Below are 22,078 nucleotides of genomic sequence, written 5' to 3'. Positions count from 1 at the left end.
ATGGTAGCAAGTAAATGGATATGAGGAGTAAAGAAGTGAAGATTAAAGGATAGCTCTGAATTTGTGGCAAAATGGAAATGAAAAGAATATGAAAAATATGAGACACATAGGATGATAGCTTGAGGGAATTATAAAGTCAAGTGAAAACTTCAGGATCTGTTTAAAGGCTTTTGGAAAAGTATAAATAAATAGGGAAAGAATGAAAAGACCATTACTGACGACAAATAGTAAATCCATTCATTTAAGCAAATAGAAATCATATAATTTATATGTAAAATCATATAAATTATATATTTTAGAATATACAAAGGAATAAACAAAAGTAAGTAAGCTTATTAGCTGAAAGCGAGCTATGATATCAGTTCAGACCAACAGAGAGGATTCAACCTTACTCAAGGATCCCCATTCCATCAGTGTTTAGGTAGGCATACTGGAAAGCACAGACATGTTGAGAAACCAGCTTATTCTACTAGTCTGCTGCCTCTCTCTTCATATCTCTTTCCAGAAGAGTCTTTGTAACCATTTGTCTCTCCTCATAAAATTTTGGAACCAATTCTTTCCCTAACACAGCTACTTAGCAACATGTCACACTTAGCATTTTCTCTGCCAGTTCAAAAATCACCTTTCCCTCTAAATACATAAAGATATGTAACATGACCCAGGTTGTAAGAAAAGATGGCTGTTGATAAAGTTTAAGGACAGAGGAGAAGACTTAATACAGCAGCTGAGATGCAAATGGGGGGATAGTAAAATAATTGTCTTGTTTCTGTATGGACATGGTTGTATGATTTGTAGTGGGCACAGTGAGAATGGTAGTATGACTTCCATTAGTATCATTCAATGGCATATTAGCAGTAATAAAGGATTCATATTGTAGAGAATATAGGGTTTGTGTTTGGCAAGGCACAAATGGTGACAATTACTGCAATTCCACTTCATATTTAGATTAGAATGAATAAATTATTTTCCACTCCCATTACACCTAGTAGACAGAATTCGAACAATATAAATTACCTTAGAGCTTTAATTTACAACACTGATTGGAGGAACAAAGCTGGCAAACTGTACTCATTCTTACAAATACAGCCAAGTTTAAATTACTAGTTTTGTAACTTTTTGTGTGTTTATCTTCCTGATGGAATGGAAGCTCTTTGAAGGCAGAGGTTACCCAATTTTGTATAATATACATGTTACTTATAGTAGAAACTCAACAAAAGTTGAATAAGCTAATAAAGGTTTTAATTTACATGAAATTAACTATGATAGAAAGTCTGGAAAATGTGGTCATTTTGTAAGGATGAAGTAAAGTCTGATATGGACTTTGAAGGATTTTTAAAATTTGGATCAGTTTAGAAAAGGGAGGAAAGGCTAAGGAATATTGCAGACAAACTCAAGATGTGAAATTAATTTAGTGTGTGCGGAAGTCAGTGAGAGGAATCACACAGACTGGAAAAAATCTTTCATGTTAGAGAGTAATAGGAACTAAAGATGCATAGTTGGTTTGGAACCTGATTATAGAGAATCCTGAAGGCAAGCTGAGAAATTTGGATTTGATCTACTAGGCAATACAGAAACATTAATGTTTTCATCATATACATGATGAGATTAAAGTTATGTTTTTTAAATTAGATTTTATTTTCAGTTTCAAATTCTTTCTACCTCATATCTCCCATTCTCACCCACTGAAAAATCTAGAAAAATAAAATCCATTATATATATATATATATATATATATATATATAGTAAAGCAAAACACATGCTTGCATTAACCATATATGGCTAATATTATATATATTTATGTGTATGTATATGTATACATATGGATTACAAGGCTCTTGTTATAGATTAAAAAATAGTTGATGAAGGTCTGAATTAGACTGTAATTGTAGGAGTAGGGGAAGGGAGAAATAAGAAAAGCAGAAGTAGATTCAACAAAAGCTGGCATAACAGTGGGGGAACATGTCCTGAGTGAACTCAGAATAGACTTCATTTTCTTTTGGATTCTGGCTGTCCTAGATCATGGAGACATCAGATGGTGCTTTCTATTTGGCATATAATTTGGGTTTTTTAAATGTTTGAAAGGTCATGACAATCAGAGAAAGGATCACATGCAGACCATCGTGTTGGTCATGTGACCAAGAAGTACAGCACAAGAGGATTTGTTGAATAATTCCAAAAGAGCTACATAGATCTTCCTTTCTGTTGATTTCTGACATTGATTAACTTTTCCTAAGTTTGATAACACAGTCGGTTGCATATTTGTGTATTTTAGTTAACTAGAGGAAGGAACCTAAGTATATCTTTCTACTTATCACAGAAAAGATGACAAGGGAATAGACAAGATTTTGCTTACTGACAGATACAGGTTTCCCCAAAAGTCTTAGCTCAATTTTCAACTATTAGAATTTAAATGGTCCCTAAGAGTTGGGGAATATATATGCATAATAGATCAAATATGAATTAAAATTTAATTAACAATATTAAAATGTTATTCCAAAAATATTATTTCTCCTTTCCTACTCCTATTATCTGTTTTAGCTTTATTGATTTTAACTCTATAATATTAAATATAATTATCATTATTTTAAAATCTGCTTACTCAAGTAATCACCCAAAAGAATTTTTCATTGAGGGGGAAGGGAAACTAATTTCAAACCAATTTTCTTCGTCTTAATATTTTTCCTTACTTCTTCAAATAGTATTTAGTTAAGAAAAAGAAATATAGATAAATGAATAAATTCAAATTATGGTGCTTTATCATTTATAATTTTGAAGGAAATAAAACAATTAAATTGATGATAGTTAAGAAAGCAGGTAAAAAGAGAAAATGTAAATAAGATACGGATCAAGCACCAAGTTGGTTGCATTTTGCGGGGTGGGAAGAGCTGTGGAACCTTGAAAGACCAAAATAAAAGTAAACCTACTTAGACTACATTTACTATTACTCAAATTAATTTAAAAGAAGAAAAAGAAAAGAAAATAGTGAGAGTGAATTGATTTTCTGGTATTTTAAGACTTCCAAAACATTAACTATCCAAATATGTTTTCTCACTATAAGTGTGCCACTTATTTTAAAAGAGTAAAAATAATAAACATTTTCCTTTTACCAAAACTTTCCCTGCATGTACCCCAAATGACTCATTGCTGCTGGTATATGTCAGTCCAATAAGCTGCCTTGACCAATGCTGTCTACTCTGAATTTGAGTGCCTAATTTGGAGCAATAAAGTTCAAAATTACTATGTATAACTTATGGTTTGGCTAATCTTCTAAGGACACTTTGCAAAAGTCCTGTTCCATTTAGACCCACTGAATTACAAGTGCAAGGACACTAGGTGTTGTGCCTTGGTGACTAAGGAGAGGGAAATTCCTGCTGGGGGGTGAAAAAGTGAATGAAAAAAAAATGAATGTTTCACTGCTGTCATTTAATCTTCTTCAATAACCAAAAGGAAAAATTATTGACAGTAAATAGCATTCCCCCAGACAAAGAGCTATATCATGAAATAAGCAAAAGTTACTTATACATGAAAAGAAAGACTAAGAAAGAGACATTGCAAAGCTTTTACACTGAGATAAAATACACAGATCTTAAAAAGGGAGGATCTGAGAGGCATAGATTCTAATTTTCCAAGGGCCAGCCTCTTAAGAGTTGTGGACCATCCCAAACTTGTGCCTTATGATATGACTAAGCAAAACAAGCATACTATACACATTACCCCAATTTGTTCATTTTAAGGTACTTGAGTTTTAAATGCTTTTAAAGTGTTTTTTAAATCTTATTTTACTCCCATTTTCCCCTTAAAGTTATTTTTATTCTTTTTATGGAGAGATTGAGAAAATGTAGGCAGTTATCTAGTACTGCAGAATGAGCTTGCTTAGTTACATTTCCTTGCCCATGGTAGATGGGGCATCTATAAACAGATGTGCTTTCTTAGTTGCCACCAAATGAACTCTTGGTTGACAGGTTAGCATTATAAATGTGAATTGGGGATATTTTTCTGCCAGACTATCCCAGCAATAATACAAAGTACCTTTATAGTTCAGAATTTCTGAGACTATGGCTTGACATTAAATTGTTACATAAGTACATACTTGAAATTTATAATCTAAAGAATTGATGGACATTTTAGTTATATTTCTCTAGGTGGTCTTTGCACTTGAAATCTCACTCTTCTTACTTATGTACACCTCTCTCCACTAGTTGGCACAGATGTTGGTGGGACTATCCCGTTGGCTCAATGTCTATTGCAAAATTCTTATTGCATTCCACAGGTCCTCCAGTAAACGTTACTTGCAATATTTTTATCAACAGTTTTGGATCAGTCACAGAGACCACAATGGTAAGTGCTACAATACCATGGGCAAGAAAAAAACAATACTTGATATATGTCATGAACACAACCTGTCAATTTTTTCTATTATTGTTCAACTTGCAGGGCCTCCTGTAAATGTTACCTGCAACATATTTATCAACAGCTTTGGTTCAATAGCAGAAACTACAATGGTGAGTGGGACTGACCATTGAAGCCATCTTGTGAAGGAGTGCATTGTGGGATAACTATTGCATATTTGGGAGAGATTTTATTGAATACCAAACTCCTGTTTAGACCTTTTTATCCTCATACAAAGTTTTTTTTTGTTTTTTTTTTTTTAAAGATGGCAGGTTTTGTATCTAAAACTTTAAAAAAAAAAAAAAACTAGTTTCATCAATTAAAGGACTTTTAGGAACAATGATTTGACTAGATTTAGAAAAAAAAATGGTTAGCAACGAACATTTCTAAATATTTTAATTAGCTGAATCAACTTGGAAACAAAGCCATAAGAAGATTTTTATAGATGTCACAGAAGTTTAAGACACACAGTTGTCACTAAAATTTAATCTTTACAAGTACAGCATTGTAGTGTGCTTTTTAGAGCTCCAAAGTTGAGGTGAAAAAATGTACTATGCTTTCTAGAGCCCCTACGCTGGGGTGCCAAAATGTGCTATATCTGGAGGGTCTCCGGGCCAGCCCAAGTTGTTGGTCTAAGCAGAGGAGTGAAGAAGGCAGGAGACTCACAAGGATGGTCAAGGATAGAGTCTGTTTATTTCAAGTCCTCTCACTCTTACATACCCAAATACCCTTACATAACCAAAGCAATACTGCACATGCACTAACTGTATACTGCACATGTGGGATCACATAAACAACTTGTTATTGTATGTAGATTCTTTCTACCTGGTATCACTGCTTCAATTACAATGCCAACAACAAGGTTGTCCCCATCTCCTGATTTCTTAGGAAGGCTGAGAGCCCTTAGGGGAGATGGGGAGCCAAACCAGACATTGTCAGCAGGTTCCCTTTGGGCTGAAGGGTCTTATACCTCACCCAGAGTTACCCCACTCTCTGTGGTCCTCTACACAGCATGTCTTTGGTATTAGTTAAATAATAAGCTAAATAATTAGCTTCCCAAGACAGACTTTCTTTACTATTCCATTACATTGCAAAGTATGTCACATCAAGATTACAGTGGACACATTTATTTACTCTCCAACATTTCCTCTAAATTCTACAATTTATACTTCCTTGCTTCAATATTTCAATAATATATTATTTCATCAGAATGGATAGTCTTATTCCTTCTATTCTTTTAACAATGAGGTCTCTGAACTTAGCTAGGCTTGTTCTCAGACCACTGATTACAAAGCATTGTTGTACCCATATCTAAAGTGCTCTTTGTTTTGTTTTATTTTGCTTTTTTTTTTCAGTTTAGTAGAAGTTTTGAGAAAGGGCAAAGACAACAAGCATTTTTTAAGTGACTATTGTATGCCGGGTGCTATGCTAAGCACTTTATAAAAATTATCTAGAAACTCACATTAGCCCTGAGATAGGTGCTAGTTTTGTCCTCATTTTACAGTTGAGGAAAATGAGGCAGTCAGAGTTTAAGTAACTTTCCTAGCATCACAGAGATAGTAAATATCTGAGCCCAGATTATGAATTCAGGTCTTCTCAACTCCAAGCCTAGCTCTATATCCATTCTACCACTTGTCTATCTCTAATGTAATCTTCAGTCATATTTTTTAAGGATATGAGGTCATATGTATACTATTAAAAGGAATTGAAAGGAAGATGTTTTTAAAAGGTAGTTACTATGACATATAAATGCAATTGAATTAAAGATAAATATCAATAAGCAAAAATTTTAGGAAAATTACTTCAGCTACTCTCTAGAATTGTACCTGGTACACAGCTGACTTTTATTAAATACTTTTTAATTGATGATATGACAGTAGTGCAGATGAAATTTTAGATTTCCATATTAAGGGACAACACTAAAGTTTTAAAATGTTATAAATATATATATTTTTGTTTTATTATCAGCTTCTCTAGCTAATGTCGATTGGGATTTAGTCTGCTGATAGAAGTGAGGATGGAGGCCACTATAGCTTTCTACACACATAAGTTTTCAAGAATAAAATGTATACAAAATCATAGGAATGTAGATTTAGAGATTATGGGGCTATTCAAGGTCATCTTAGATGTTATCTCCCATTACATATATATATATATATATATATATAATTTAATAGAAAGAATAGAAAATTTGTTCAATTCCAAACTTAATATTTCCAATCTTTAAAGTATTAAAATTGTTCTTCCCAATTGTTTTAGCTAACAGTAAATGTGTCTTGGGTGATACCTACTTGTTTAACATGAATCTTTACAAATGAAAAATTTCTAAACTTGTCATTTTTAAAAAATTATTAAATAATGAAACAAGTCTTAGGAAACACAAACCAGGATATTTTATTTAAAGTATACAAAGCTTAATATTTAAAAAATCAAACCAATTCATGTCTTAGAAAAGCATTGGGATGGCTTATAGGAAAAAAATAAATTATGAGTCTGATTGCAAGGAACAAAGAGTGCATCCTTGGGGAGTTTAAATTGTCTTTTAGGCTGCTAGAATATGTAGCATTTAATGAATTGTTATTCTTGAAAGAAATTCTATAAATAAAAAAATGAATTTAGCTTTGCGCTTTGCTTCTTACAAATAATATTGTTAATAGGACTTTAAGATACAAGAAACAGGGAAAAAGAGGACAGAGCGATTATAAGACTGTATGAATTATTAAAGAATTCTAAACAAATATGATTTATTTAATTATGACATTAAAAATTTCATAGGGAAAGAGACTGGCTTTGTGATTTTATTGGTAAAGGGATCTCCCTAATGAGAAAGTTCCTCCTGTATTGCAGATTAGTACAGCATAAGGTCTCTATGCATTAAAAGATTAAGTGACTTTCCCATATCTCATAGAGGGTAGATGTCAGAATTTGAATGTGAATCCATGTCTTCCAGACTCCCATTCCAGCTCTATCTCTACTATACCATAGCTGCTTCTCTCAAGATATCATAAAGAGTCTCCCAAAAAACACTGAAAAAATTACATAGCTTGGGCTTTGGCATTCAATCTCAATCTCTCCCTATTGCTCTTATCCTACAGAAAAAGGGATAAAACTTGAAGTGGCTCAATTCCATTTCATCACTGGCTTCACATGATGGCATTCAATGACAATATTTGCACGACCTAATGCTGATTGCATTAATTAGACTATTCATCGCTTTAATTAAATCCCCTCATTGCATTTTACTGTCTATCAAATATGTAAATGTACACCTTTTCAATGATCATCAATGCAAGAAGACTACATTTAAGTCAATGAAAACAGAAGCTGTCGGTATCTTTGTTTTCCTTTATTTGTAATATTTGCAGGTGTTTGGAGGTATGGTGAAACAATGGGCTACTGAATTGTTTCCTAAAAATTTAGGGAAATGCCCCCTTAATGGTGACTATTTCTAAAGTATTCTGAAAACATTATCCAGACTGTTATCAGTGGCACATCTATATTGGCATTTAAAGCAAATTGAGTTGCATGGTCAAAGGAAAGATGTGTATGCTGCTTTTTGCCCTCTGCATTCTTTGTGACTAGAAAGTTCATTTGGCTTTTAAAACTCATTTTTCTTTTTCCTAATTGTGGCTTTGACATGAAATGAAAATATTTGCTTTCAAAAATGAAATTTCTGCCCTAAATCAAATGTACGGTCCTCTTGCACGCTATGAATGGGATGCTAAAAGTAGACATTGTTGAAAACCTCATAAAAAAACATGAGGATGGTCATATGGGGTTCTTTCAGTACTATCAGCACACTATCTACTACTAGGACTTAGCAATTAAAAAGGTCTCATAGACCATAAAACCACCAAAAAATATCTTTGAACATTATAAATCTAAAATAAATGATTTTATTAAAGGCTTCATCTTTGGAAGAATTGATAAGAAATAATAAAGGTAATGATAACTGACCTTCCAATAGTACTATAAGGTTTATGAATCACTTCATACACATTATCTCCCTACAACCAAATCTAGGACCTAAATCCACAAAAACCCAGAGATAGCATTTACACTATCTTTGGGGTGATTCCTTGCTGTTTTCATAGGTAAATGTTCAAAGTCCCTAAAATCTTTGAGATGAATTCTCTCATTTGTCTTGTGGTTCTGAAGTCCCCCAAATAAAGACATTCCTGATATCAGGAAGTTTTTACATTGAGGAAAGAACACCAAGAGTTCATTTCCAACCATCTTGGCATTTCTCCACAACAGAAGGAAATTTACCTTAGTAAAAAACCTAAGAATTTTTACTTCTAGCAATGTGGCAAAGATTTTTGATCCTGAGAATTCTTTTGATACTACCCAATTAGTAATTTAAATGTTTCACAAAAATCTCCCTGAAAAGGTGTGGTACTGAAGCATGGTGCTTTTTTATTAGATGGAAATCTATAACTGAAATTTTCATATGAGTTATGAATGTATACCACAAAAATTAACTTATTTTATTTTTGATCAATGGAATGCATTTCTAATGGATTGCTATAATTATACATACATACATATATATGTATAATTCTAAAATATTAATAGCCTCATGAAGTTACCTGGGGATTGGGAAAATAAAGTTTGTGGGTAGATGACTCTGTGTTCATAGCAATCCAGGAAAGAAGATTTATTCAGTTCCAATTATACTTCTAAGCTCAAAGATTTAGTGAGCGAATATTAATAAAAAAGCTGACAAACATCCACAGTTTTTAAAGGTCAGTTTTTGTTGTCATTGTTCATAGATGATGAGAGCAGATAAATTTGCCAAGAGTTTGTTGTTATACCAACAAACTTGGCATTCTTCATGTGAATTCATGTGAATATTTTAATGATAATATAGGATGTCTTATAATATATTCTTAATTATAAAATTCTGGAGCTTTAAAAAAGGATTATGAAAAGAAAATGGAAGAAAAGGGTAAAAAGTAAGAAAAATGACAGAATGCAAAGCTTTACTAGGGCTGCAAGTTATACTAGGCCAAAGAGGTCTTCACCAATCAGGACAAAAGACCTAATGACAGAAGTTTCAAAGTCTCCCAGAGCATAAACAGGTGTGAGGTCCAGAGTGTACAATAGCAGATTGAAAAAAAAAAAGACAATCTTATGATTCCTCACATTTCCTGTTTAAGAAATTCATGGGTGTTTTCTTGAATACTGCTATACAGTAGGGAGCAAGGTATTTGAGAGCAGCTCACTTGATCTCTAATTACAAAAGTACTGAATATAAAAAGTGATAGTGACTTCCCTCTGTACCCAAGCATATGGTTAACTATTATAATGAATGCAGTATCACATATTACTTAAGTACCCCATATATTTTCCAATATTCATAGTGGAAATTATATTTTTCAGTGGTGACAGAAAGGTGAATTTGTTTTTTTACTTTACCAGTAAGAAATGAGAATATACTATATATCGTGGCATGTAAGGTGATCTAGTGTGTAAGAGGACCTTGATTTTTAAACTAAAAATTGACTGTTAATGACTATATTTACCACATGAGACAACTTCCACAAACCTTTAATTCAAACTGATTTCTCCCTAGCAGAGGCTAACAAACTGAAAGTGAGGAAAATGATGTTCTCTAGCTAAAAGAAATTCAGCAATCTGCTAGACATTGTAGGAGAATGAACACGATTCTTGTCCTGGAAACCTTACCATCTAACAGGACAGATAAGATCTACATATGAAACAAGGACATTTTTGCAAGACAATATAATTGCAATGTAATAACCATGCAGTTCAGTCTGTTTGAAAAAAGCACTGAATGATTCAGGGAAAAAAAGGAAAAATTATTCTAAGGCTGAATTGTTCATGGAATGTTATAAAGTAGCTTGGTGGATAGAGCACCAAGTCTGGCATTAAGAAGAGCTAATTCCAAATGTGACCTTAGACACTTATTAGCTTATGACTTTAGGCAAGTCACTTAACCTCTATTTAACTCAGTTTCCTAATATGTAAAATGGGAATAATAAAATAAATTTAAAAACATTTTGAGTAATTTTTGGTATAGACACTCCCCCCAGAGGTCTAATTGGGCAACTTCTATAAGAACTTAGAAAGTCACCTAGGTGTTCTAAATGATTTGTCCAGCAACAAGAAGCTATTATATATTAGAAAAGGGACTTGAATCCATGTTTTCCTGACTCCAAAGACAATCCCCAGTCTATTCTTCCATGTTTCTGAAAAATAGAATAATAATTAATATACAATACAATTGTTTCATTGAGGGCTGGGTTATATTGTGAAAAATAAAAGGGAATAAATAAGAGGGAAGTAAAGTTTAGTGTAAGACAATGTATCAGGGATTCCAAATAGCATTTATTTCCAATGAATCAATACAGCTCAAAAGGAAACTATGTATTTCAACATGTGCATAATATTTATTTCCCAATTTAATAGTTCATTTAATAGAGATAATAAAAGATTAAAGTCCCATTTAAGCATTCTCCTATGCTTAGGATGACTGAGAAGGAAATATTATAGCATACTTATATTATTTTTACACCTTCAAAGCAATATTAGAGACTCACAGACTCATAGGACAGTGATAGATTTCAGTGGTTTATCTAGTCTAATTCCCTGCCTCCAGCTAGGAGTTCACACAGATCTACAAATATGTGTTTGTCTATACTCTTATTCCGTGACCTTTTGAAATGCTTTTGTCTTAGAAGTCAAGTTTTTGGTATAATGTTTTATCACTTTTTGCAAAATTTGAGAACATTTTAAAATGGGTGTATATTACAAAGAAGGAAAGTGTGTGTTCTCTAGCTGTAAGAAAAGTTGAATTTCATTTATTTTCTATAGTAATATCATCCCATTTATTTTTCTACCTTTCAGAATCCAGTTCAATTTCTTCATCATATAGATAGATAGATAGATAGATATAGTAAATAGATATAGATGTATAATCAAGGAATATGAACAGGATATATGTATATGTATATATTTGTATGTACATACACATATACTTACATATAATCATACATGCAATTATACTTTAAGTTTATCTGTAGCTAATTAGTGTTAGTCTTGTAACTTGAAGGCATTCATGTGTTACCAATTTAAAGCAGCTTATAAACTGAGAAATCAGTTTCATTTTTTCCTTTGTGCAAATCTGAAAATTGAAAACCAGATGAATATTCTCCAACAAGACACATCTGGGACTAATGTAACCACATGCCTAACTACTGTGAAAACTTGTATTTGAAAAGATTTTCTAAATTATCTATTCCTTTTCATACTCTTTATCAATGATGTGGTTGACTAAACTGTCTATCTCAATCTGAACCTGTAGAAGCTCATGGCAAATAGAAGAATAATATTCTTGTGTTGATCTCTGTTTTTCTAATGCTTTCATTTGTCTCACAACAAATTGCCAAACCACTTGATCCCCACCATGTAATATTGGTCAAGGGCTCTCCCATATTTCCAACACAAACTCAAAGTTCCATTGTTCCCCTTGTAGATTTTGGAAACTAGTCATTGGAAACAGTTTTAAAGGATTTGTCTAATTATATGCTTAATGTCATCACAAGCATAGTAGGTAAACAGTCTTGGATGAAATTATACCACCCTACTGTGGATTTGGCAAATGATTGATATGAATATGCTATCCAGTCAGAAAGCATTTTCTCATTAGTCCACCCAAATTTAATTTGGAAGCCATACTATATAAAATTAAAATTTAATCAGTTTTCCATATCAAAAAAATTATTTTCCATATAGCCAGTGAAATGAATCAAACATATCTTATAATCTAGAATTTCTGAGAGGGACCTACTGTATATTTTTTTTTAAATTCTAAACTACATATAACATTCTTACTAAAAAGCAGTTGCTGACCAGATCCTAATATGACCATAAATCAGTCAAATAATTCATATTTATCTATCTCAAATTCATCCCATACTTTTTACATATGGAAGTATACAACATAACCAATATAAATATTAGCATATTGGAATTTTAAATAACTTGGCCATAATGACCAGGAAACAAAAGAGGAAAAAGATGTCAGATAAATAAAAACTCTTTTCTTACAATTAGCATTCCTTATACCAAGTGTTTTTAAAGTATGAAGGACATCTTCAGATAAGATTCAAGTACAAGTGACTATCCTCATATATAGTCTCTGTGGCAAAAATCATTTAGATGAAAGTGAATAGTAACAATAAATCTAAGTTCATAGTGAAGGGAAAAAAGTGAGAAAAGAAATAGGTATTTATATGATAGAGATAAAGATACATGATAGGAAGATGTTAGAAAAAGATAACAGAATAGAAAAATAGAAAATAGACAGACACAGATTGAAACAGAGAGAAATTATATTTGAAATGGTCACACCAGCAATATAGAATCACTGAACCCAAGACATGATCCTGCTTAATTTCTCACAGGTTCTAGACTGTCAGATTAGCATTTAGTCTGCAGTGGAGCAACATCTCCAGTGAATACATGTCTGATAGAAGAGACTTTTCAGATAAGGCAAGAAGCAATGTTGTTCATAAAAATCTATAAATCCAGAAAATTTTTATGAAAAGGATGCAGATGTTTTCAGATATGAAAGAAGCTCTACTCAAATAATTGCAATCTGTTTGTTGTTTGAAAAATTCTATTTTCTGAAGAAATGCCCAGATGCACAGGTGTTCATAATAGAGCAGGCCAGAGAAATGTTAAAGTAGCTTGATAATTTGATGAGGCAATAAGAGAGAATAGAGAACCTTTGAAAATTTCCTGAAATGTTTTGCTTGCAATTTTGCTTTTATATTATTGACCTCTTGGATCTTTTAACCAGAATTCTTCCTTTGTTGGGATTTCCTTAAGGAATTTATATTCCTGGGAAGTGGCATATAAGTAAAATAGTAGATTTTTATCCTCAGGAATGAAAGAGATTATAGGCCACATTAATTCTGATTTGAAAAGTATTTTGTTATATTTGTTCAGTTGCCTGCCTTCATTGGCTGATTTTTTGCAGTACTTTTATTGTTCCAAAGAAATGCTAACTTGGAGGTGTGTATACACCATACCAGCATACCAGTTTTAATGGTAGAAAGTTCAGTTAATTAATGCAATGGATGTTATACTGCTAGATTGAAAGATTTTGTTTTGTTGCTCCAACTGAATTCACTGGTAATGTTGATATTGTGTAGACATGCATGGATTGCTGATGTCCAAAATTTAAACATTGGGAAAGATGGGAAAGATTAAGTAGATCCTTCATGGTCAGTGTGAGGGAATAGTCATCTTTCTCTGTAACATTTCTGTAGGACTACAGAGTGAACATCTTTTTGAGGCAACAGTGGAATGACTCCCGACTGGCTTACAGTGAATACCCTGATGACTCCTTGGATTTAGATCCATCTATGCTGGACTCTATTTGGAAACCAGATTTATTCTTTGCCAATGAGAAGGGTGCCAACTTCCACGATGTTACCACAGACAACAAACTATTACGGATTTCAAAAAATGGCAAAGTGCTATACAGCATCAGGTAAGTTCCTGTTGACTTCAGCTATTTCTTATGTCTTGAACTATCTCAATGTACAGGACAAACTTTGTATATGTTATATATTTTGTGTATTTTTACATATATGCATATATATAGCAATATACATACATACATATGTGTGTGTGTATATATATATATATATATATATGATTACCATAGTTTTTCATTAGCCTATTGAACTGTACTTAGTGGAGATGGCTTAATATTCTTACAGAATCTAAAGTATACTTCCCAATTATTCAATAAGCTTTTATAAAGAGCCTATTCTTTGTCTCCCCACTGGACATCGCTAGTTTTCATGTGTAGTCAGTCAGTTGATAAATTAAGCCCTATTTTGTGTTGGGCACTGTAATAGGCACTATGGATACAAACTGTGGATGTAAAAGGCAAAAGACAACACTTGCCCTCAAAGATCTAATGTGGGAGAAGAATCATGAGGCAAATTAATATAAACAAAACAATATATAAAGGATAAATAAAAAGTTAGCTAAAAGAAAGAAGATAATAGAATCAAGAGGGTTGAGAAAGACTTCCTCTAGAAGATGAGATTTGAGTTGGGACTTAAAGCCTTGGCATACATATATAGTAAATTCTAAGTAAGTACTTTTGGAATCATTCATTCATTCAAAGCATTATTCTAGGTACTAAAGACACAGAGCTAAAAATATACAATTCATGCCCCTCAAGGAAACAACTTAGAAATTTAAAAAAAATCTCAGGGTAGATGCAAAATATACTATCAAGTAATTATAGAGTTGACATTGACCTTAGAGATTATTTAAGTCTAGTCCTTGAATTCAGAAACAACAAAGTTGCTTTGTCATTAATGGAAAACACATTCTAGATGCTGAATGGAATTATGTTTGAATAGAATGTCATGGTCTAGTGTTTTTCAGTCATGTGGATTTAGTTGCATTACTGTCTTTGGCCTTGGGCTTCAAATTTGTCAATCTATTCACTGTATGTTTTTAATTCTCTAATTCCTGTTGGCCACTTTGATCGTGGTTCAAAAATGAAGGGGATTAAGTTAATTTAGGATGCAAGTTAATTTCATAAAAACACAGAAAACTGGTGTTAGAAGAGCCTTTAGAAATCATGAGAGTGGAAAGGGACTTCAGAGGGTATATTCTCTGCCCAGCATTCTTATTTTAAAATGAAGAATCCAAGGGACAAGGAGGTTACTCAAGCTGTAGTGTCAGAGATGAGATCTGAATTCAGATTCTTTGAATCCAAAACCAGTTATCTTTTCATTATATAAACCACATGATCTCTCAGTCATGAAATTTAATTCTCCTCATTTTAAAATTTAATTCAATAAAGATTTATTAATTACCTAGTGTGTATCCATAAATTAGGAGGATATCTATTCCAACCATTTCAATATTTTCCAGTAGAATTGGCAGATAAAAACAATTTATTCCACTGTCTAGAAGGAGGCTGAAATACATATTGTGGAGAGCTTAAAGTTTGGTCAAATATCTAAGATGCCAAGATCATCTACTGCATTTTGGCCCCTGACTTTTGTCTTGGTATTTTGAATTTGGATGGTTCTGGAAAAAAAAAAAAGTGATACTGGTGTCTTTGTACAACTCTGCTTCATGTAAATCCAATTCACATCAAGTCAGTACATCACCCCAAGATATTATTTGTCCTCTTTGAAGACTAAACAAGACCAACTATGTGTCACACACTATGCTAAATTACAAAAAGAAATAAAATACAGTTCTTGTTCCCAAGAAACATACAATCTAATAATAAATAAACTTAAGTATAAGAAATTGTGATAATTTATACCTGTTCTTACCGATAAAGATTACAAATTTCTTCTACCTTTCCAGTGATCTTTTAACCAATTCAAACAGCCTCAAACACGAACTCTTATTTTAAATGTTCAAATCCAATAAGTTCAATAAAACAAACAATTATTAAAGCCTATTTTTGTTTAAAGGTTTTATGTGGAGGCATCATTGCATATTGGAAAGAATGTTGGACCTTGAGTTCAAAACACCTGGATTCAAATCTTACCTTTGGTCATTTATTGTCCATGTGACCTTAAGCAAGCTATTTATAATTATGGCTAAATAAATGTGTTAGCTCTGTCTATGTAAGTATATTAGCTACAGCTCTCCAAGTATTTAGCTACAAGTTTTGGTGGTTCTCCAGATTGACTGAATGAAAAAAAAAAATTATTAAGCACTTATTGTGTGCCAAGCACTATACTAGTAGTAGTAGTGGTGGTAGTGGTGGTAGTGGTGGTGGTAGTAGTAGTTACACTTTTTAATACAAAGACAAGTAGATAGCACAATGAAGAGAGTTATGTCTGAAATCAGGAAGACCTTCAGTCGTAATCAGCCTTAGCCATTTACTAGCTGTATGACATTGAGAAAGTCATTCAATCTCTTCCTGCTTCAGTTTCTTCAACTGAAAGATGGAGATAAAAATAGCCTCAATCACTGATGTCATGAAGATTAAATGGAATAATATTTGCAAAGTACTTAGTACAGTTCCTGAAACATAGTAAGCACTTAATAAATCATTTTTCTTCTCATATATTATAGTGCTTTAAGGTTTGTAAAGTACCTTACAAACAATATCTCTTTTATGTTCACAACAACTCTGGGAGGTAGGTGCTAATATTATCTCCATTTTATAGACGAAAAAAACTGAAACAGAAAGAGGGAAAACAACTTGCCAAAAGTCACACAGCTATTAAATATTTCAAGCTGATTTTGAATTTGGGTCTTTCTGACTTTAGGTCTACTGCTCTATGTAGCTTCTAAACCCCAGTGATACAAATACAAAGGAAATAAGGACATAAAAAAAGTCTGTGAGAAATAATTTCTGGGTAATTAATAATTTTATTAATTTTGACTAGTGAATAATTAATAAAAGAATGGTCATTTGGCTTTTACTCATAAACCAAAGACCCCTCATGGAGAACTTTTGACTCACATATTCTTGAAAAAGTGAATGTTCCCAACAGGTTGGAATTGATTTTGATTGGTTAATATTAGAGAATGATGAGAATATTATAAGAAATGGACCTATTCTAATGAGGGGTTCAGTGTGACTCTGATTCTGTCACTCATGGACAAAGATTTATCTCAAGTGAACTACATGCCTCTGGGCCATCTATCCAAAAGAGATCTAGCCTGCACCCACACCTATCTGAGTAGAAAACAATGTCAAAATTTCCCTAGATTACCTGGATTTTTTACTCTTCAATCAGAACTAAGCTTCCCTAGTTGGATGGGGCTTTGAACAAGATTGAGGAGAATATTCAATCCAATCTTATCATCAGCACTGTTCTTTAAATTTTGGCTGAATAACTTACAAGGGGATGATTTCTGAATGAAAAATAAATAGGGAAAATCTTAATCTAAATTAATAATTAATTAATGAGAGAAATAATCATTTTTCTCAAAATATAATCTCTCAAGGAACTTAAAATTCAGATATGAGGAGATCACACAGATATGGAAGTAATGACCAGGAAGGGGCATTTTGCTATGGAAATTTTCATGGATGGTGAATAGGATCATAAGAAACTGTTCTGTAGAATGGTGCCAGAGTTTATTTAATCATAATTTCCAGAGCTGTAGTGGATGAGGGAAAGAGAAAAGGGTATTTGCTCCGTGGCAAGATGATTGGCAAGACTATAGACAAGATGACTGGAGAACACAGGGTAGAATTTTCTGATATTTGGGACCTAGCCAAAACAGTCATAATTATTGTTTGGTGAGATCTTAGATTTGAAGTTCCTGTAATAAAAAAATTAACAACTCCAGGAAATGCCCTCATGTCTAGGTGAGCCTATATAGATGGGCAAGAATAAGTAGGTAGAAGAGAAAATTACAAACTCTTAATACATATAACTGCTTAATATGAAGGCTAATTCACTGACTTTTCAGCCAGGAAATTTCTATTTTTGTCCTGTCTTCAGTTATCTACATGACCTAGGCAAGCTTCAGTTTTTCTCTCTATGAAATGTAGGTTTTTCTCTAGATGATGTCTAAAGCACTGACTCAATCAGTATTTGCATTACTCATGGGTTGAAAGTACTTTTACTTTTTTATCTTTGCCCACCAAGTTTTGGGGGCATAGTGAATAGAGCACTGGGCATGGAGTCAGAAAAACCTGAATCCAAATCCTGCCTCAGATACTTACTAGCTGTATGACTTTGGGCAAGTTATTTGATCTTTGTCTCAATTTCTTGATTTATAAATTGTAGATAATAATTTCACTCATCTCACAAGGTCATTGTGAAGAAAATTAGATAATAATAGGAAAGCACTTAGTACAATGCCTGGCACTATCAAAATGTTAGCTATTATTTATTATTGTTATTACAAAGGAGTTTGCTCAGTTATACTAGTCAAAAAGCATTTTAATGGAAAATATTTCTTTTATAAGTAATATGTCCTGATGACAACTTGTCAATTCTACTTTTGAAATGAAGCCTGTCATTTTTAGTTTTTAACCTTGGTTGCTTTCTTCCATATTACTTAATTACTTGTAGGCTCCTATTAGTTAAAAGACAAAATATTGTCCTGGAACCAAGAATCCAATTTTGAAACACTTATGAGGCAGTTGTTTCATTCACTAACTAACAAGTAGCCACTGCTTGCTTGCCCTTAGAGTGAGAAAGAGTTGTTTTGTCAAGTTTGCATCATGCTGGGTTGGCTTAGGCTGACTTCATTTAATATGCAGTGTTGGACATGACATAACTTGCTGTGACCTGATCAAATGGGACATATGCAGAACCTCACAAAGGAAAGAGGAGTTATAAAAAGCAACACATGAGTATGAGATGCTCCAAATAAGCCTCCAATGCCCATGTGACATTCAGGCTGGTGAAGACCTGGCATGACCCATTACTAAAATGCACCAGGATTTTCTGTCCTGGCAGAGCTTAATGAGGTAAGGTTCCAATAACGTTGATATTGAGTTATTCACTTCAGGAGTCTTTTCCAGTTATCCCTCACATAGACTTTGAAATGGCATAGCTATTGTTTCTGATGAGAGGGGGTTTTGTTCTGTGATAGATAGAACTCTCCCTTTTTTGGACATTCTGTGAAATAAAGGGGAAAAGTACTAGTGTTTGTTGTACAATGCATGTTAAACTAAACTATTTCTGCCTCATTTGTGTACAAGGACTAATCTTTTGTGGAAATTTAAAGAAAATGGAATATCATAGTATAGTGTAGCTGTGGGAAGTCTAATTGTTTGCTTGGAGCTTTTCTAAATGGTGTCACCCATTGAGAGTGTGGGAATTATGGGGGTGGAAAATAGGGAAAGGAGAAACTCTGTATATGAAGCTGTCACATTTCCATCTAAATGACACAAAACTGTTTTATTAGACATTGAAGTCCAATGAGTGATATTTAAGGGAAGATATAGAATTGATCTTAAACTCAGAATGGGAGATATGGATACAGGGATACAGGGATGAATCCAGGGATTCATGGGTACAGGGAAAAGGGTTTTGTCCCCCAAGTATTTCTTTCATTTGCTTAAGCATTATTGAATTTAAGGATGATTAAACCTTTTATTACTCACTGAGAGAGAAGAAAATTTAAAATGCATTTATTTTAGTTAGGTTTAAGTGACTGATATCAGATTTTTTCCTTTTAATGGAATTTTGATAGGGTTCTGAGAGGGAAAAAGCCATCTTGGCACTTTAAGAAAAGTTAGAGGATTTATTGAGTAGGGGTGGAGATGGAGTGGTGACATAGAAAAGGAAAACTGGGTGAATCCTGTCTGGTTTATAAATTAAAATTTACTTGCTATGACTGAATAACTTCACAATATTATTCCATATCTCAAAAGTATTATGTGAGGTGATTGTTTCATATTAGTTAGTTTTCTCTGTCCAACTGATTATTATGTATTTCCACTTAGATATCTTATTAACTTCACTTCACTTCACACTCCAAGTGTCCAAAACTGAATTCAATGCGCATCATAAAGTTGTCCTCCCTCTAAACTCTCCTATTCTTATAAATAACACTCAAACCTCCAAATCAATTAGACTTGAAAACCAATCATTTTTCACTCTTCCTCCTCCAATCTATCTCCCATCCATTTAACAAGTTACCAATTCTTATCAATTCTGCCTTCATAATCTCTCTCACATCTATTTCTTTTTCTCCTTTCATACATCTCTGGCTTGGACTATCATACTAATGATCTTCCTACTTGTGGTCTCTTCCCTTGCTATAACCCATTCTTCATAGATATGCTAAAATCAGCTTTCTTAAATGTAAGTGTGACCTCTTTGCTTCCTAATTCAAGATCTTTAGTGTTTTCCTATTATCTTTCAACTCTTCTTGCTTAGTTCAAATCCATCCTCAAACATTTACTAATTGTATTTACCCTCAGCAAATCACTCAACCCAGTTTGCCTTAGTTTCCTCACCTATAAAATGAACTGGAGAAGAAAATGGAAATCATTGCCAAGAAAACTACAAATCAAAACTATTCAAAATATTCAAAACTAATTACATTGAAATAAAGTTATCAAAATATTAAAATAAAACAAGTTTAGAGACTTAGTAGATTGTCTTGGTGCAAAGCCCCATGTAGATCTCTCTATAATAAATGTTCATGGAATTATATTGTTATTTTTTGAAGCTTAAAGAAAAAACTGTGACAATTCAGCAAGTGCAGGTGATGCTTTATGAGTTTTTTAGTTTTGTATGAGTAGGGAGAAACTATTCTACATCAAAAGTCAAAATTTTAAAGAAGAGACAAACAAAAATCACAGAAAGAGTAAGACCAAAAATCAGAGAGAAAACAATAACAAAAACATAGAAACAGAAAAATTATAGAAACTATGGGAAAATATTTAGCTTTATATGTTCTGAGAAAAACAGAAATTGAGAGAAAAAGACAGAAAAAACAAAATAGAGAGAAAAAAAACATAAAAGGAGAGGAGAGGAGAAAATAGCAGAGAAGAGGAGTAGGGACAGAGAAACAGAGATAACCAGAGGATCCAGAGAAACAGAGAAAAAAAAGATAGTCAGATAGAGACCACACACTGCAATTTTAGTCAAGTCCATATTTCCTTTCCTAACCTTGTCTATTATTATAAAGGGAAGAAATGTGTGCAAAAAATGATTTCAGATCAGAAATACCATGAGATCTCATTTGCTTTGAACAGGAAGTGTTTTCTGGTGAAATTCAAGCAAATCATTTTCTGTTCCTAAGAAATCATATTTGCCAGATGCACATTAAAAAAAACAAAAACAAACAAACAAAAAAAGGATTTGTGAGAATTTTTGCCTTTTTTCTCCATAGTACAGACCTTTGATAAGGGGGCAATAGCCAGAATGAAGAACCAAATCTGCTTCTTAGTTTTTTTTTTTTTTTCTTTCCTAATTAGTCTTAATAGAAACTTCTCTAGTGTGCTTATATTCACTCTCTTGAACACTTATTTTATTGGCATTAATATTTTAATAACAATTCCTCCAAACAAAATCTACAATAGATAAACATACCCATACACACAGAAAAATTAAAAACATACTTTAATTATGAATTTATGTAACTAAAATATCATAAAACAAGGAGTTATATGCAGAAGCCCCCAAAAAAGAAAGAAAGGAGACAAATAGAGAACTGAAGGACCATATAGTCAATGGGAATTTCAAAAGATAGGATATTTGGAGAGAAAGGAGTATGTGTGTGTGTGTGTGTGTGTGTGTGTGTGTGTAAATGCTAATGTTCCTATTCTTCAGTCATCCTGAACAAAGAAATCTCTGAAAATAAATTTTCAACAATCTAGTAATGGTAGATTAAGCACTGAATTTCAGAATACCTAGGTTTGAGTCCTGATCCCCAACTTACTAGTTGTATGAACACAAATAAATCACCTCATTTTTAGTCTCAATTTAAAAAAAAGTCAATAATTTAATATTTTGTTTTTCCACAGTTACATGTAAAATAATTTTTACATTCATTTAAAATTTTTTGAGTTCCAAATTCTCTCCCTTTTCTTCACCTCCTCCCCACTGAGAAGACAAGCAATTTGATATAGCATATACATGTGCAATCATGCAAAACATATCTTCATGTTAAAAAATAGTTTAAAAATACTGATCAAAAAACCAAAACAAATCAAAACAATAAGAAAAAGCATCCTTTGATC

The 22,078-nt window shown here is 32.7% G+C and overlaps 1 protein-coding gene across 1 annotated transcript in view; it reads left to right on the top strand.

The window, feature by feature from the left end:
* The window catches only part of GLRA2 (glycine receptor alpha 2), a 346,612-nt gene that overhangs the window by 102,103 nt on the left and 222,431 nt on the right, over window positions 1-22,078 (top strand). Inside the window, exons 3-4 of the mRNA XM_051984495.1 lie at window positions 4,271-4,338; window positions 13,689-13,912. Coding sequence (XP_051840455.1) covers window positions 4,271-4,338; window positions 13,689-13,912 — 292 coding nt within the window. The remainder of the gene's footprint in view (window positions 1-4,270; window positions 4,339-13,688; window positions 13,913-22,078) is intronic.

This window comes from Antechinus flavipes, chromosome 3 (assembly GCF_016432865.1).
Source record: "Antechinus flavipes isolate AdamAnt ecotype Samford, QLD, Australia chromosome 3, AdamAnt_v2, whole genome shotgun sequence".
Taxonomy (NCBI): domain Eukaryota; kingdom Metazoa; phylum Chordata; class Mammalia; order Dasyuromorphia; family Dasyuridae; genus Antechinus; species Antechinus flavipes.
Note: the sequence above shows the minus strand (reverse complement) of the source record. Positions and strands in the feature narration are given on the sequence as shown.